The sequence below is a fragment of the Palaemon carinicauda genome, chromosome 15, assembly GCF_036898095.1.
Source record: "Palaemon carinicauda isolate YSFRI2023 chromosome 15, ASM3689809v2, whole genome shotgun sequence".
Lineage (NCBI taxonomy): Eukaryota > Metazoa > Arthropoda > Malacostraca > Decapoda > Palaemonidae > Palaemon > Palaemon carinicauda.
Genome location: NC_090739.1, coordinates 62,550,257 through 62,566,438, shown reverse-complemented (window position 1 = coordinate 62,566,438; position 16,182 = coordinate 62,550,257). Strand labels below are relative to the sequence as shown.

The 16,182-nt window shown below is 40.6% G+C and overlaps 1 protein-coding gene across 2 annotated transcripts in view; it reads right to left on the bottom strand.

The window, feature by feature from the left end:
- LOC137654637 (uncharacterized) overlaps positions 1-14,942 on the bottom strand; it is a 115,949-nt gene extending 101,007 nt beyond the window's left edge. For both annotated transcript variants that reach the window (XM_068388441.1, XM_068388442.1), the window contains exons 1-6: positions 14,830-14,942; positions 10,347-10,485; positions 3,633-3,765; positions 969-1,100; positions 517-698; positions 48-200 (exon numbers count right to left, since the gene is read on the bottom strand). In XM_068388441.1, coding sequence (XP_068244542.1) covers positions 48-200; positions 517-698; positions 969-1,100; positions 3,633-3,765; positions 10,347-10,427 — 681 coding nt within the window. In that variant the 5' untranslated portion in view covers positions 10,428-10,485; positions 14,830-14,942. The remainder of the gene's footprint in view (positions 1-47; positions 201-516; positions 699-968; positions 1,101-3,632; positions 3,766-10,346; positions 10,486-14,829) is intronic.
- Positions 14,943-16,182: the final 1,240 nt, after the last annotated feature.

Below are 16,182 nucleotides of genomic sequence, written 5' to 3'. Positions count from 1 at the left end.
TTACCAAAGCAATATCATATAAATCAATAACCATCAACAATATTTACAGCCTGATTGCAAAAGCAGGATGATATTTCAGTTTCTCTTGATGCCTGACAGGGTAAAAGAACATCACTAGGACATGCGGCCACAGACCACACCCCACACAATAATTCTTGATGTTCATTGCTATTCGCCAAATCTTTTGACCAAACAAAAACCTGAAAAAGAATAAAACATTATATATCATATTCTAAAGCATTTGATATCGTACTAAAAAGAAATTTTTAATAGCATGGTATTATAAGCTTCACTGGTTGTGTTACTTGTCTAATGAACGTAGTGTTACACTTTACTTCTTCCCTCAATGACAGAGAGAGTCTGATTCATATTAAAATCAAAATGGTTTGACACCTGACAATTCTTCAAGCTGACTAAGAGGTAAGGCACAAGGGTGACACTTAAGGGTGGCTCATGTTCTCCAAACATGAAGGGTTGCATTGAATAATCATTTAAGGAGTTAGACCATTAACCCACCTGACAAGCACCAACCACCACAATAACTTTTGAACAGTCATCCGATGCAAATATCTTTGGACGTTGATGAAGTGGAACGTCACATTTAACACTTTGTTCTCCTCTCTCCTGTAGCTCAACAACATCATGTTCTTCATGATGAGATTGTTTAAACTTGTCTAAAATACTGTGGAAAGGTCCGCCTGATAGCAAAGGAAGATTTCATATAATCAAACTTTCTGTTGTTTAAAGAATAATCTTTTATTGCTCATTCTTTCATGCATAAAAGGATGACTGACAAGCCTTAATTTACATAGTTTTAAAACTCTTTGCTTTCAAATAAGTAGTTTTTAACAGAAAATACGAGGTTATGATATAATAATTCTACTAATATAGATGATTAAATGAAGAATAGATATTTACAAAAGAGAACTTTCCTTAAAAAGCAACCAATTTATCTATACAGTACTTACTTTGTTCTTCAACATTAGCTTGTGGTAAATGAGAAACAAGCTCTGGAAGTCCTTTAACATAACTAGCCTTATTAGTGCTATAGTCCCAAAAAAATAAATCTCCAGAAAGAAGTATACCAAACACAATGGTTCCTGAAAACAATGTAAAGTGGAAATGTGAAAATTCTTGTCAAGTCAGAATTCAGCCATCAATCAGGTTTGGGCAAGATACATGTATACAAACCTGTCTGAATATGTTATGGGTCTGATTCAAACATGAAATAGTTAATTTGATTTAAAAAGGAATATTATCCTTTTAAAATTATTACAGTTGACATACCTGTAGTATGAAATCCAAGGGAAAATTAAGTTCTTTAAAAGTAATATATAACACTTCATGCAAAACAACTAAATTGTAATGTGCCTCTTAAGAAAATAATCTAATTTGCTAATCAAATGAATATCCTTCTCCAAGTATAACCTCTATTACTTGATACAAATTTCAGGTTACTGTGGGTAACCCAGTTTTCATACAACAACTAAGTCAGAGAAAATGGATGAAAAAGCTGAATGAGGAGGAACAATACAATCTGTATGCTAAAGAAATTAAATCTTTATCAGATGAATTCTTCCCATACTCTACTTACCTAATATTCATTCGTCAAATATTTCCATAACATAAGCTCCTCAAAGAAAATTATAAAGAAAGTTAAAACTTAAATGTGACTTAGTGAACCCTGTCTGGTAAGAACTAGAATCTGGAGAGCACAGACATGCCCTTTCTAAAGGTGTGTGTGTGAGTATATGATGACCTCCATACATGTGGAGATGACAGCATATAGTCATGCCCACTGTAAAAAGGGTACAAAGATTGGGGATTCACCATGGTCCTCATCATGAACCTGCCATACTTGCAGCCAAGGACACATGGACAAGCCTGCATAGTCAGTCAAATACAATCACTCTGAAAACAGGAAAGAAAAACTGTCCAGTAATTAGAAAAGGCAGCCAAGATTTGTTAGCAACGTGAGTATGTCCAAAATGCTTAGCAGCCAAAGTCAAAGTGGCTACTTAGTGTAAGGGCAGGGCTTTCCTGTCAGACACCTAGTTAACAAAATTTTAATGGACAACTTACAGTTTCACTGAAATCATACTCCTACTCTCCTATTAAAGGACAAGAGTTTGTATTCATGTAGAAACAAAGGTTAAATGTACTGTATGAGATTTTCCAAATCCTAAACAATTTTCCCTTTTCATCAGAATAAATTTAACATAAGGTAAAGTAAAATCTCCTTAACCATATGCTGAACATTCACTTACACACAGCCGCTAAACTAGGAAGAAGCAGGATAAAATTTTTATCTGCTCGCCATTATATCATCACTCAGTTGAGTAGGCTGCTGTAAAGTCTTGCATCCTAAACATGTTTCAATTGGGTGGAATGTTGTCCAAAGGCTGAAAGGTCCCTATCATTCATCCCTCTTTTATACTTCCTTTCTATTTATCTTTTCATTTCTGCTATTCATGTAACTTTATTGTTCATTTTAGTCTTTGTTTATTCCTCACACTGTACCCTTCTTGCCTTCCTCATTCCTTTTCATCATTATTCCTTTTCTTTTATTTCCCACTACATTATCTGTATAATTTTTATTTATTGCAGCTTTAGAATAGACAAATTTTCTGCATGAAATTACATATAAATTTCTTTCCCCTTGTCTTTTACTAAAAGTGCCTTCACAGTTCAGCAGACACATAACCCATTTCTATTCTTAATCTATAGATCCTTGCCCTGTGAGTGAGGCACAAGAGGAGTTTTTGCTCTCCCAGCAAATGACAAAGATCACTACTGGCCTCAAAAGCAAAGAGCAAACACTTGGGCTGCAAGGGGAAATTCCAACTATAAGAAGAGCAATTTCAAGCGAAGCAAATTAACACTTCAAGTGAAGTTCTTTGCCTCCCTGATCAGCAGCACGATCTCTTCAGTTGGGGAACTGCAAAAAGTCCAGTCGTTTAGGAGGGATCAGATTAGATTTATGGAATTGTTCGATAGAGCTTGGCACTGGGACCTATGAGGTCGGTCAACGCCCAAGTGCATTTAAGGTAAACTCCCAGTTACCCTACAAGGTAAAATTTAGAAGAAGTTGTAGAGCAAGATAAAAGAAAGGAAGCAAGAACTGAGGTAAAGCAGAAGAATATAAAGAAAGTATAGCTAAATGCCGAAGGAACACTACAAAAACCCTTAAGTAACGATGGCATTAACCTCTTAAGGGAAGAAAATGCATAGAACAGTCCCACCTTTCACAACGTATACAACACATAGTACAGAAGGAATGTATCATCATAGGAGTAAATTTCACTATATTATATGCTTACCTTCAATGCACTTCAGTTGTTAAGCAAAAACACTTATAAACACAAAATAAAAGAGACTCTTATCTCAAGGAGAGAGACACAACAGTTGAGAAGTATAGCAATGAATATGTTGTACTCTATGCCGAATGATACAAAGTGACAGGTATGTCTCTCCCGAACTTACTTCGCATCCCGTAATTATCGTGCCTACCCTACTAGAGATTCAATAACTTTCCAGGTTGTGCTGATGACATACTCCTATTTAAAAGATGATGCTTTGTATAGGGGAAGGAAAAATTACCATCGAAACAAGCAACTCGAAAACTAGCTTACCCTGAAATGTGGTGTTAATAACCGAGGCATTCTTGGCAATCTTATTAAACTTCGAAATTCCGTGAGAACTGCTTGTTTGTAGCTGTATCTGATCCACATATCCATTCTTAAAGGAATATACAGTGCCTGTTTCCTGTGAAAAGTAAAAACAGATTGAGTGCACTAAACTACATCACGATGAAAAAATGTTATTTTTGTAATAAAATAAATTTTTGAATATACTTACCCGGTGATTATATAAGCTGCAACTCTGTTGCTCGACAGAAAACTCTACGTTAAAAATCCGCCAGCGATCGCTATACAGGTAGGGGGTGTACATCAACAGCGCCATCTGTCGGGCAGGTACTCAGTACTCAATGTAAACACAGAACTCAATTTTCTCCTCGGTCCACTGGGTCTCTATTGGGGAGGAAGGAAGGGTCCTTTAATATATAATCACCGGGTAAGTATATTCAAAAATTTATTTTATTATAAAAATAACATTTTTCAATATTAAACTTAGCCGGTGATTATATAAGCTGATTCACACCCAGGGGGGTGGGTAGAGACCAGCAATAATTGTTTACATTATTATGAGCTAAGGATTTTTTATTTCATTTTAGCAGTTATTCAAAATAACAAACATAAAATAAATAAGTACCTGGTAAGGAAGTCGACTTGAACAATTACTCTGCCTTTTTAAGTACGTCTTCCTTACGGAGCCTCGCGATCCTCTTAGGATGCTGAGCGACCCCTAGGAGCTGAAGTATCAAGGGTTGCAACCCATAAAACAGGACCTCATCAAAACCTCTAATCTAGGCACTTCTCAAGAAATGACTTTGACCACCCGCCAAATCAAGTAGGATGCGAAAGGCTTCTTAGCCTTCCGGACAACCCAAAAACAATAATAAAACATTTCAAGAGAAAGATTAAAAAGGTTATGGAATTAGGGAATTGTAGTGGTTGAGCCCTCACTCACTACTGCACTCGTTGCTACGAATGGTCCCAGAGTGTAGCAGTTCTCGTAAAGAGACTGGACATTCTTAAGATAAAAAGACGCGAACACTGACTTGCTTTTCCAATAGGTTGCGTCGATTATACTTTGCAGAGATCTATTTTGTTTAAAGGCCACGGAAGTTGCGACAGCTCTAACTTCGTGTGTCCTTACCTTCAGCAAAGCTTGGTCTTCCTCATTCAGATGGGAATGAGCTTCTCGTATTAACAGTCTGATAAAATAGGATAAAGCATTCTTTGACATAGGCAAAGATGGTTTCTTAACTGAACACCATAAAGCTTCAGACGGGCCTCGTAAAGGTTTAGTTCGTTTTAAATAGAACTTAAGAGCTCTTACAGGGCATAAGACTCTTTCTAGTTCATTTCCAACCATACGATAAGTTTGGAATATCGAACGATATTGGCCAAGGCCGAGAAGGCAGCTCGTTTTGGCTAGAAAACCAAGTTGTAGAACATGTAGCCGTTTTGGATGAGAATCCGATGTTCTTGCTGAAGGCATGAATCTCACTGACTCTTTTAGCTGTGGCTAAGCATACCAGGAAAAGAGTCTTTAAGGTGAGATCTTTCAGGGAGGCTGATTGTAGCAGTTCAAACCTGTCTGACATAAGGAATCTTAGTACCACGTCTAAATTCCAACCAGGTGTAACCAAACGACGCTCCTTCGTGGTCTCAAAAGACTTAAGGAGGTCCTGTAGGTCTTTATTGTTGGAAAGATCTAAGCCTCTGTGACGGAAGACTGATGCCAACATGCTTCTGTAACCCTTGATAGAGGGAGCTGAAAGAGATCCTTCTTTCCTCAGATATAAGAGGAAGTCAGCTATTTGAGTTACAGAGGTACTGGTCGAGGATACGGATACTGACTTGCACCAGTTTCGGAAGATTTCCCACTTCGATTGGTAGACTCTAAGGGTGGATGTTCTCCTTGCTCTAGCAATCGCTCTGGCTGCCTCCTTCGAAAAGCCTCTAGCTCTCAAGAGTCTTTCGATAGTCTGAAGGCAGTCAGACGAAGAGCGTGGAGGCCTTGGTGTACCTTCTTTACGTGTGGCTGACGTAGAAGGTCCACCCTTAGGGGAAGTGTTCTGGGAACGTCTACTAGCCATCGAAGTACCTCTGTGAACCATTCTCTCGCGGGCCAGAGGGAAGCAACTAGCGTCAACCTTGTCCCTTCGTGAGAGGCGAACTTCTGCAGTACCTTGTTGACAATCTTGAACGGAGGAAATGCATATAGATCTAGATGTGACCAATCTAGGAGAAAGGCATCTATATGAACTGCTGCTGAGTCCGGGATTGGTGAGCAAAATATTGGGAGCCTCTTGGTCATCGAGGTTGCGAAGAGATCTATGGTTGGCTGGCCCCAGGTGGCCCAAAGTCTCTTGCATACATCCTTGTGGAGGGTCCATTCTGTTGGAATTATTTGTCCCTTCCGACTGAGACAATCTGCCATGACATTCAAGTTGCCTTGGATGAACCTCGTTACTAGTGATATGTCTAGACCTTTTGACCAGGTGAGGAGGTCCCTTGCGATCTCGTACAACGTCAGAGAGTAGGTCCCTCCTTGCTTGGAGATGTACGCCAAAGCCGTGGTGTTGTCCGAGTTCACCTCCACCACTTTGCCTTGAAGGAGAGACCTGAAGCTTTTCCAGGCCAGACGTACTGCCAGTAGCTCCTTGCAGTTGAAATGCATTGTCCTTTGACTCGAGTTCCATATCCCCGAGCATTCCCGACCGTCTAATGTCGCACCCCAGCCTACGTCCGATGCGTCCGAGAAGAGAACGTGGTTGGGAGTCTGAACAGCCAGGGGAAGACCCTCTCTTAGGTTGATATTGTCCTTTTACCAAGTCAGACAAGACTTTATCTTTTCGGAAACCGGGATCGAGACCGCTTCTAGCGTCTTGTCCTTTTCCAGTGAAAAGCTAGATGGTATTGAAGAGGACGGAGGTGTAGTCTACCTAGTGACACAAATTGATCCACGGATGACAGTGTCCCTACCAGACTCATCCACAGCCTGACTGAGCAGCGTTCCTTCTTCAGCATCTTCTGGATGGATAGCAGGGCTGGGGGCTGATCGTCTTGTTGTTCAGCAACGTCCTCATCAGAGGGTTCCTCATCCGAAACTGATGAGGAAACGGCAACGGAGTGGGTAACGTCTGGCTCGCTGAGTCCGGTCGCACTGGTGGATGCGTGACGGAGCCGGACGCAATATCATGGAACTGCTGCACAGTCTGTGAACTGTCAACAACCATGAGTGCGCGAGGAAGCACGGCGTCAACCCGAGACTGTCTAGACCATCTGGGTTGTGCAGTCAACACCCTACCGGGTTGCTGAGGTTGACGCACTGCGTCAAAACAAGTCACCTCTGCTGGTTGTTGAACGTCCTGAACGTAAAAAACCACCTCCGAGTGTCGCTTAATGTCAACGTGCGGCTGGCAACCCACACTGGGTCGCATCGGTGGAGGAACCACCTCAACTGGCAGACGCGAGTAGGTTACCTCAGCGTCAACAGGGCGCGCAACCGACCGGTTGGAAGGTTCTTGGCCAGAAGGTTCTTCTCCGCATTTAAGTCCTCTATCAAGGACGCAAGCTTGGACTGCATGTCTTGCAGCAAAGCCCATTTAGGGTCTACGGGAGAAGGTGTGGCAACAGACGGGGTTAGCGACTGAGGCGGAACCGTTTACCATCCCTGAAAGCCTTGTTATGCGTGACATAATAGTACAGCAAAACTTCAAAGGCTCGACAACAGCTGTGAAGTTGACCTGTAAACAACTTGGAGCGTCTCCTGGCTAGGCGCCAGGGAGAGTCTACCAGAATTGAGAAGTCTATCTGGGCAGAGGCATGAACTCCCAAGCCGAGAACTTCTCTCGTGTCATATCAGACTCTCGCTCTATAAACCAGTTTAAAAGAAGGGAAAGCAAAGGCTGTATCCCCCAAACTCCTCCTGGTGAAAAACCAGTCGCCTAGCCAACGTAACGCTCTCTAGGAGAGCGAGAGAGCACTCACTAGCTTAAAAACAACGGCTTCGAAGTAGCTAGGCCTAGTGTAAGCTCTGACGTTTAGGTGAACGAGGAGCAGCAGTTACAAAAAGATCCAGACGAAGATCCTTAAAAAAATCATCATGATTTAATTAAAGTCCATAGGAGGCTAAGCAGCTTTAGGCTCCTCTCCATCTGACAGACCCCTCAAGGGAATATCAGTAGGAGGGAGAACAGCAACTTCCTCATCTACAGGAACCTTGTCCGATAAAAGCTGAGTCTCTTACTGGTGCATTAGTAGCGGACCAGAACGCAACGTCATGTAACTGCTTGACAGTCTGTGAACTGTCAACAACTGAACTGTCAACCACAACAGGTGCGTGAGGACGCACAGCGTCCACTCGAGACTGCTTTGACTGCCTAGACTGAGCAGTCAAAACAACTCTAGAATGCGGAGGTTGACGCACAGCGTCAAAACAAGTCAACTCCGATTGTTAGTGAACGTCTTGAACGTCAACAGGAGCATCAGCCAGTGGCCTAACGTCCAAATGCGGCTGAGAAACCACACGAGACCGCATCGAGTGTGGTTCTAAACAACCTGACTGACGTGACTAAGCTACGCCCACGTCAACAGTAAGCACAAAGGAACGTTAGGTTGGCTGAAAGCCAGGATATCGATGAGATGAACGGCTAGACTCAACGGACTAATCGGCAGAATAGTCTTCCATAAGGGAGGCAAGCATATACTGCATGTTTTGCCATACAACCCCTTAAGGATCAACGGAAATGGTTGTGGTAATAGACGAGGGTAACGTCTGTGACCGCAACACTTTGCCTACAAAAAAAGACTCTCGGAGTCTGTGTTACGCTTTTGTTAGGCGGCGAGCAGTTATCCGATGACTGCATAGGGTCAGAGCTGTCCTAATGGCTGTAACCAGGACGCTGGACCTGTCCTGAAAGGACTGACTTTTGCTTAAGGGCTCCGAAACCTTGTGACAGGTTTCTTATGCGAAAAGCCTACGGATGGCGAGGAGAAACAACGTCTCTCTCGTCTTATGGTAGGGGAGATCTTGGTAAGATACACCCGATACCATAGAGGGAAAACGTCTGTTCGTTGGTCAAGGCCTCTCGAACCCATAAGTCGTTTGACATTACTTCTCCCCTGGGCTTGGGAGCTTGTAAGAGGTCCCGGACTAGGTGAACGACAGGCACGAACAGACGAACCCTCGGACGCAACACTGTAACACTTTGCGCCTCGGACGCAACACTGTAACACTTTGCGCATATCACTTTATCACTTCGATTTTCTGTTTTGCACTTATTTCTACCTGAAACACGCAATTCTACCCTTCATTAAAAGGTAGTAATTGCGAAATTAGTCGTATAATGCAAGCTCATAATACCAGCAAAAAACAGAAAACATATTTTAAGATAAAAAGAAAAATCAGTGGCTGGGAAAGAGACTAAACACTAGTTCATATAACTACGTTTTCAATCTCTCACCGCACATAGCCTGGGGACGAGAATAAAAACCTAAAAACGTTTTATCCTTCCTCCCCGTACAGCGACTAGGGACGTGAGTAACACGAGAACAACGTTACCCGCTTGAACGGAACGTTTTCTCTCCTCTCTCTCCCTCCGTCTCTATCTCTCTCTCTCTTTCTCTCTTGATTTCGCACCTAAGAGAAGAGCCCAATTATATATCGTCAAAAAAACATGTTATTTGACTAAAGGAAAAAACTGAAAGGTTTTTCAAATAAAAAGTTCCTTTAAATTAGAATTTAAAACATTTAAGCTAAGAAAGAATGAACAAAACGTCAGAATCGATTTACTCTTACTGCAAAGTGAAACCGTGATACACTCTCTCTCTATCGTAACGATAGAGCACATGTTGAACGTCCTGAACGTCAACAACTGCGTAGCATAAAAAACTAAACGTTAGTTCATCTTCGAAAACAGTACGAAGACTATCAAAGAAATTCTTTCATAAAAAATTACATTTAAAAAGTTTTAAATCCTTTGCTCTTTAAAAGCTAAAGACGATATAAAGGGCTCAACGTTGATTAACTTCGGTTTCCAAGTTAGGACCGCCTACTCTCAGGAAAGTTCTATATAAACAAAGCATTAAAATTTATTTTTATATGTTTATAAAAAATGGAAAGTTAATCGAAGAGGCCTAATAAAGGCGGAGAGATATAAAATATATAGAGGAAAATCTATAACGTGATATAATTACTAAAAGCCTAAACATACTTCCGTCTAAGGGAAGGGTCGGCCATTTAAAAGTGAAAGAAAGTCCATACTATCTTTGTCACCATAATTAAATCTATCCAAAACGAGTTCAAGTTTTGAGATGAAGATAAAACACCTGCATAGCGAAAGCTCAAAACTAGAATAGTGTACTTCACCAATAGTTGTGAAAACAAATCCAGTTAGCACAGCGAATTAGTAGGTCTTGCCGGTAGCCCGACAGAGAGAAAATTGAGTTCTGTGTTTACATTGAGTACTGAGTACCTGCCCGACAGATGGCGCTGTTGATGTACACCCCCTACCTGTATAGCAATCGCTGGCGGATTTTTAACGTAGAGTTTTCTGTCGAGCAACAGAGTTGCAGCTTATATAATCACCGGCTAAGTTTAATATTGAAAATTTTGATATTCTATCAATCTGCATTGAAAAATATATAGAACAACTAAGGAAACAATAGTAACTCAAAATTTTACAACATAACCTCAAAATTACCAAAGCTTACCTGCCCGATCCAGCGAACATTTGACCATGGTCTTTTCGTCTTGCTGAGGACATCACATGATAAATACAGTGGGATGTGCATGATACATTTCTAAATTTAATGATTGCCTTTACTTAAATCCTCATACAAAATTTCATTTCTGGAAGTAAAAAAAAATCCAATTACAGAAATTATTGCTGTAATTAAGATTTAAACTTTGTCATCCAAAATCACCAAAAAACTTCTAGCAAGAGGTTTTTTCAACTGAAAAAAAATATTCAATACAATATCTGAAATTTTCAATTAATTTCATTTATTCTGACCATACAAACCCTCGACCTTTAATAGGAGTATAACATTGGCGAAGCCGAAATGGTCGTTAGACTTTTAACAAGGTAAACATACTAGGTCGCCTGGTGGAAGGTGGAGCAACCCTCATTTTGACCTTTGGCCTCAGCGATTGAGAGGTTGTTTAAAGATTTCAGGTTTGTAAAGTTATGAAAAATACAAATAACTTTAAAAATTGTGATTTGTTCCTACAAGTAAAGAAACCCTCAACCTTTAATAGGAGACCTATCCTTAGGAGGTAGAAAGTTCCTATGACCAAAGCAGGCTTGGTTAACTGACCTGGGAAAATTCAATGAACTTTAATCATTAGAGGAGCATAAGTCATGATTCCTGTCCCTCCCCAAACATCCAAGCATAAGGATGCAAACAGAGTTAGGGTAGGCCATTACCAAAATAGGAACAATAATTCAATGAAGAATCTATATTCATAGGATATGTTGTCCAGTGTATAGGCATTATATGATTAATGAATTTGTATGCAACGGGTCCATCGTCTGCCTTACTCAAAGGATAAGGAAAACTTCTTCAAATATGATACCAATTGTAAATAAAAGTCACTTTGGTGAAAATCATACCTGCATCTAGCATCCAGTTCAGCCACATATTGGCACAAGTGTTGCACTGCAAGAGATGGGAAGAAGAAAGGTAAAATTACCTAACATTGTTAACTTTCACTCTAGACTTACATTGCAACCGCTATCCATACACAATGTTACTTGTCGAGGGAACTGGGATTGCTTCACCACCTGTTGAGTGGCTACCACCTATTCCTGGGAAAAAGTATCCTGGGACCTGTTATTATGTGGCTAAAGGCAGTGGGCAGTGAAGGTCGTCAGATGTTTCCAGACCGTGGCCTTCATGTTCTACGCTATGGACAGATTCTTCCTAATGGCTAAGGTTGTGCCAATACTCCCTGATTTCGTTTGCCCTTACTCTCGAGGGTCCGCCTCCTTGTGCTTCATCTAGGGTTTAGTAGCTTTTGATGGTTTCCTGAAGCCAGAAGGAGATGGTGTTCTTGGAGATGGGTTTCTTAACCTTCCCAGAGCTTAGTAAAAGTCTCTGGCACTTAAGTCTGAACAGCCAAGTTATTTTGAGGTACTGTATAGCAGCTCAATGCCCTCACAGAAAAAAGCAGCAGATTGCCTCAATCACTAGTTGCTTCTTTAAGGGAGCAGATGGAGATCTCAAACCTAGGATCCTGAATCACTGTTTTCTGTTTTTGCCCCAAACTGCAGAACGAACAAAAACGATACCTTCTTCCATCCCTCAGTATGACCACTGGCATAAGAAATGTCGTGTAACTCTCCAACTTTCTTCCTCGAGAGCATGGCATGAAAGAACAGTCTTCAGTGTCAGATTGCAATATGTCGCCTCCTTGAGAGATCTAAGGATTTTCGTGGTTCCATTCAGGAGGTCAAAGTTCCTTTGGAGGACAAGACTGTTTGAAGCTCCTCATGAGGAACCTGGAACGTATCTTGCTCACAGCTCCACTTCACTGTTGAATGCCCTAGTGTGTGTCTGCCTTGCCAACTCTCACGGTCCTGTGAAACAGTCCCTCCCTGCTTGTTGACGTGGGCCACTATGGTCGTGTTGTCACTCATCAACGCTACCAAGTGCCACATCAAACCCTGTTGGAAAGCTTGCAAGACTAAAATCACAGCTCATATTTCCAGCAGGTTGAAGTGCACACCTTTCTCTTTTTCAGATCACAGTCCTGAGGTGGTGCCGTCTCTCTCGTGTGTTCCCCACACCTCCTGCCGTGTCTGTGAATAGCAGCGTCTCCGGAAGAGGGGAGTCGAGACCCTGGTGAGGTTTTTATCATCCAATCACCACTATAGTTACTGCTATAAGTCACATACAGACTCAGGTGAACATTTTATGATAAGTCGGTATTCAACGACCATCAGTTTCAAGGTGACACCTAATGTTACAGAGGACAATCCCCTTAATGTGAAGGAAGTTGTTGAGGGTTGTGTGATCAACAGTAATTGTTAAGATATACTGTAGTGGGACAGAACAGGGTCTGGAAGGGCTTCCTGAATTGAAGTGGAGCTTTGCTCAGATCTTCTTTTTCAGATACTGTGAAAGGGAAATAGTGTTCATACAGAAATGGATAATTTTCAATAATCACATTCAGTGAATTTCCTTTCTGAAGAATCATTAACCGCTTTGAAATTGATTTATGGCAGGTGTTTGGAGTGCCCTGAGCCTGAATAAGAGATACATACTATACAGTATATTTGCTGACATGAAAGTGTTATCAGCATAATCTGCTCCTTACAAAAAAGAACACAAATCTCTGATCGTGGTAAAAGGTGGATAACTGTGTCCTGGAGTATTGCCTCCAGGAGAGAGCCAGGATGAGTAATAGTTGAGAAAAACCTCCAGAAGAGAGTTACAAATGGGGAAATATCAGACAGGTGGGTAAGAACACTCGAGGAGAAGGACAGTCTGAAGCTCTGGTTTTGAACTGGAAACCAAAGCATAGAGGACAAGAAAAATATCTGATGGATAAATATAAAGGTGCAGGTATCATTCAGAACCACTGAGCGCAACAAGTCTTTCCTGCTAAACAACAATAAAGCACTGGTCCTTCTTTAGATGGCAAATCGTAACCTTTGAAACGGTGAGGTTAGTTACTGGTATCTAGTCAACCTTCCACGGAGGAGTTGACTGAAAAAACTTGAAGAACCATTAGGGAGACTTTAAGTGAATTCCTCTTGTTCCTTCAAGATCTGAAGGCCCATTGGTAAGGGATGCTGAGGTTGAAAGGTCCTTGCTTTCCATCTGAATGGTAATGTCAAGCTTAGGGTCTAAGCTAAAATATATAACTGTATCTATCCAAAGGTCTACAAGAAGCTGCTCGGCTGAATCTGGAAGAAGTTCCCTGGGGGGGACTTTGGGTTCTACAACGAAGTCCACCTGTGAGAGTTGAATGTCCAGGAAGGGAAAGAAGGCTGGTGTTCTTTGCTCCTACTGGTAGAGCCTGTGCAAGTTCTCGCAAAAACCAACCACAAGCAGAGTGTGTTTGTGAGAACTTAAACCCGAGTACCGGGAGCTAGTGCTTGTTCTAATGAGAACCAAGCACTGGGACCTAGTGGTACTATTATTACCTCGTTAAAAGTTTAAAAGGTCTTTACAGCTTTCCGGAATTCATACTCCTATTGAAAGTGGAAGGCTTACATTATGTGTAGGAACAAATAGATTCTAAAACTCTACCAGCAATAAAGTTCTGAATGACTCAGGTAGTCAACCTCTGGTGGGCCACAATTAAAACAATGGCCTTCCAGCCAAGAAGCACAGTTTATTCATTTATGAATAAAATAACATTACATAGATTTATGCTATCCTCATTCGAATTTACATTTGCCAGTCGACTGAAAAAGAAACAATAACCAAAAGGCACAAGCCATGCAATCTGGATCTGAAACACAAATGGTATCAACTTATGCATGTAAACTATGGCCAAGGGCAACACAACACAGGCTACGTCTAAGTTATATATGCACCATAAGCATTAAGCTAAAAGGCTAGTCGGAGCCTTTGTATCTCAGCGGCCAGTTCCTCCTTTGCGGATTAAAAATGGACATCAACTAAACTCAACTTTCCCACCTAACCTAACCTACAAGCTATGTCCTTACCTACTTACCTAACGGGGGGCTAACGCTCCCCTGCAACCCCCCTTACACTGCAGTATTCTAAGTTAGCCGTAATCATACATGCAGGTGGCCGTATCATATATACACCCCGGCTATTCAAATAAATTTGGGCAAAACTATCCTGACTTTAATCTCATTCTGACCTGTATCGCTGTTACATTAGCCTGCAAGTTCAGTAATTCTAAACGGTAATGTTGACTGTTCATTTTCTCTTCACCAGGTACAGTCTTTGCTGGTAGGAATACTATTTTACTGAATGATTTACTGTTTTTTCAGACAGACTACAAATACAGCTGCTGTCTGCAAGACCAGTGTGTATTAGTTACCTCTAAACTCAGAGGATAGGGTTACTTGTAATAAACATAGATCTCGCTCCCCACCCGAAATAAGTAGGGATACTTATCTCAGGCTGTGTACGTTTGATTATACATAAAATATTGATAATCTTGATGTGATACCGCAGTCACATTTGCATATCATACCATTATAATACATACCAAATACTATAAAATTACACTTCGTATACGACACGACCAAATCAATCACGAAATGACATTTGAAGTTTTGCCGAAATTTGACACTTTGTAATTTCTCACTTGCCTTATCCGACTGATGATAAGTACAACTGCATGAAGCGTTTTCTTATTGTTAATTTTTGGTAGTGAGTCTCATGTCATTCAGTTAAAATGTTTTAGACCCAACAATTTTGGACTGATATCTTGAAAGCTTCTTTAATTTACACTTTTATTTTTATGACTACTGTCAATAATTGACCACTAGAAAAAAATATATACCTAAAATGCAGCATAACAAAATTATCCTTCACTATTATAACATACCAAAGACCACATAACACATTTATTATCTTTTGACATGGAAAACTACACCATATATTCATTTATAGGCCTACTTATGTACAAACTACTATATAGCTCCTAATCAATACTGTGACTTTACTTTGTATTACTTTGAGGGCTGTTTTCCTGGTCTTGTATAACATGGAAAAGTCCTGTGCCTTGTCAATTGTAAAGTCCATGGTATCATAACTTTTCAGGAATAAAAGTGTTTTCACGAGTCCTTCGAATGTCTAATGGGAAGCTTATCAACCAATCCTGGGGCCGTATATTTGAAAGCTCTAGAACATACAGGACAGGTGCTCCTTACTTTGCTGTATTCTGGATCATATCACAGATAGAAACCCTATGGCCAACAGGACCTGGAGGATATGTTTGTTGTATACCTTCTTTGGGTGTTTAGAGTATCACAGGGTATGTCGCGTTAATAACCAAATCCATATAATCAAAACACTTGGAAAACAAGAGTCTTCATTTTCTTCTTGAAAGCATTAATATCTTCATTCTTTCGTACGACTAGTGAGAACGTGTTATATAGTCTTGGGGTCACATAATTGAAAGCTCAATAACCTACAGTAGATGCACAGCTTAGCCCATAACTCGAACTCTATAACTATTCTCGTGTCGACACGATTCATTGGCTGCACGATGTGTATCAATTCTCTTAGATATTTTGGAAACCATTCCTGATAACCTGATGAATCATTGCACATATCTTAAACTATATTCTAACTTGTTAGACAGTCAGTGTAATTCAGTTAGTCTATGAGTAATCCTTTCTCGGAGTGGGAAATCTTTTATTAGTCTTGCTCCCCTGTTTATTAGTTTTGTAATTGCTTAGGTTGTACTTTGGGTAGATTGTAATAGATAAAGTCACAGTAATCAGTCCTGGTAATAACATACTTAATTACAAGTCTCTTCACAGAATATTCATCCAGATACTTCTTTACAAAAGCAACATTTCTAAAGTGATATCCAGCTATCCTTACTACATTA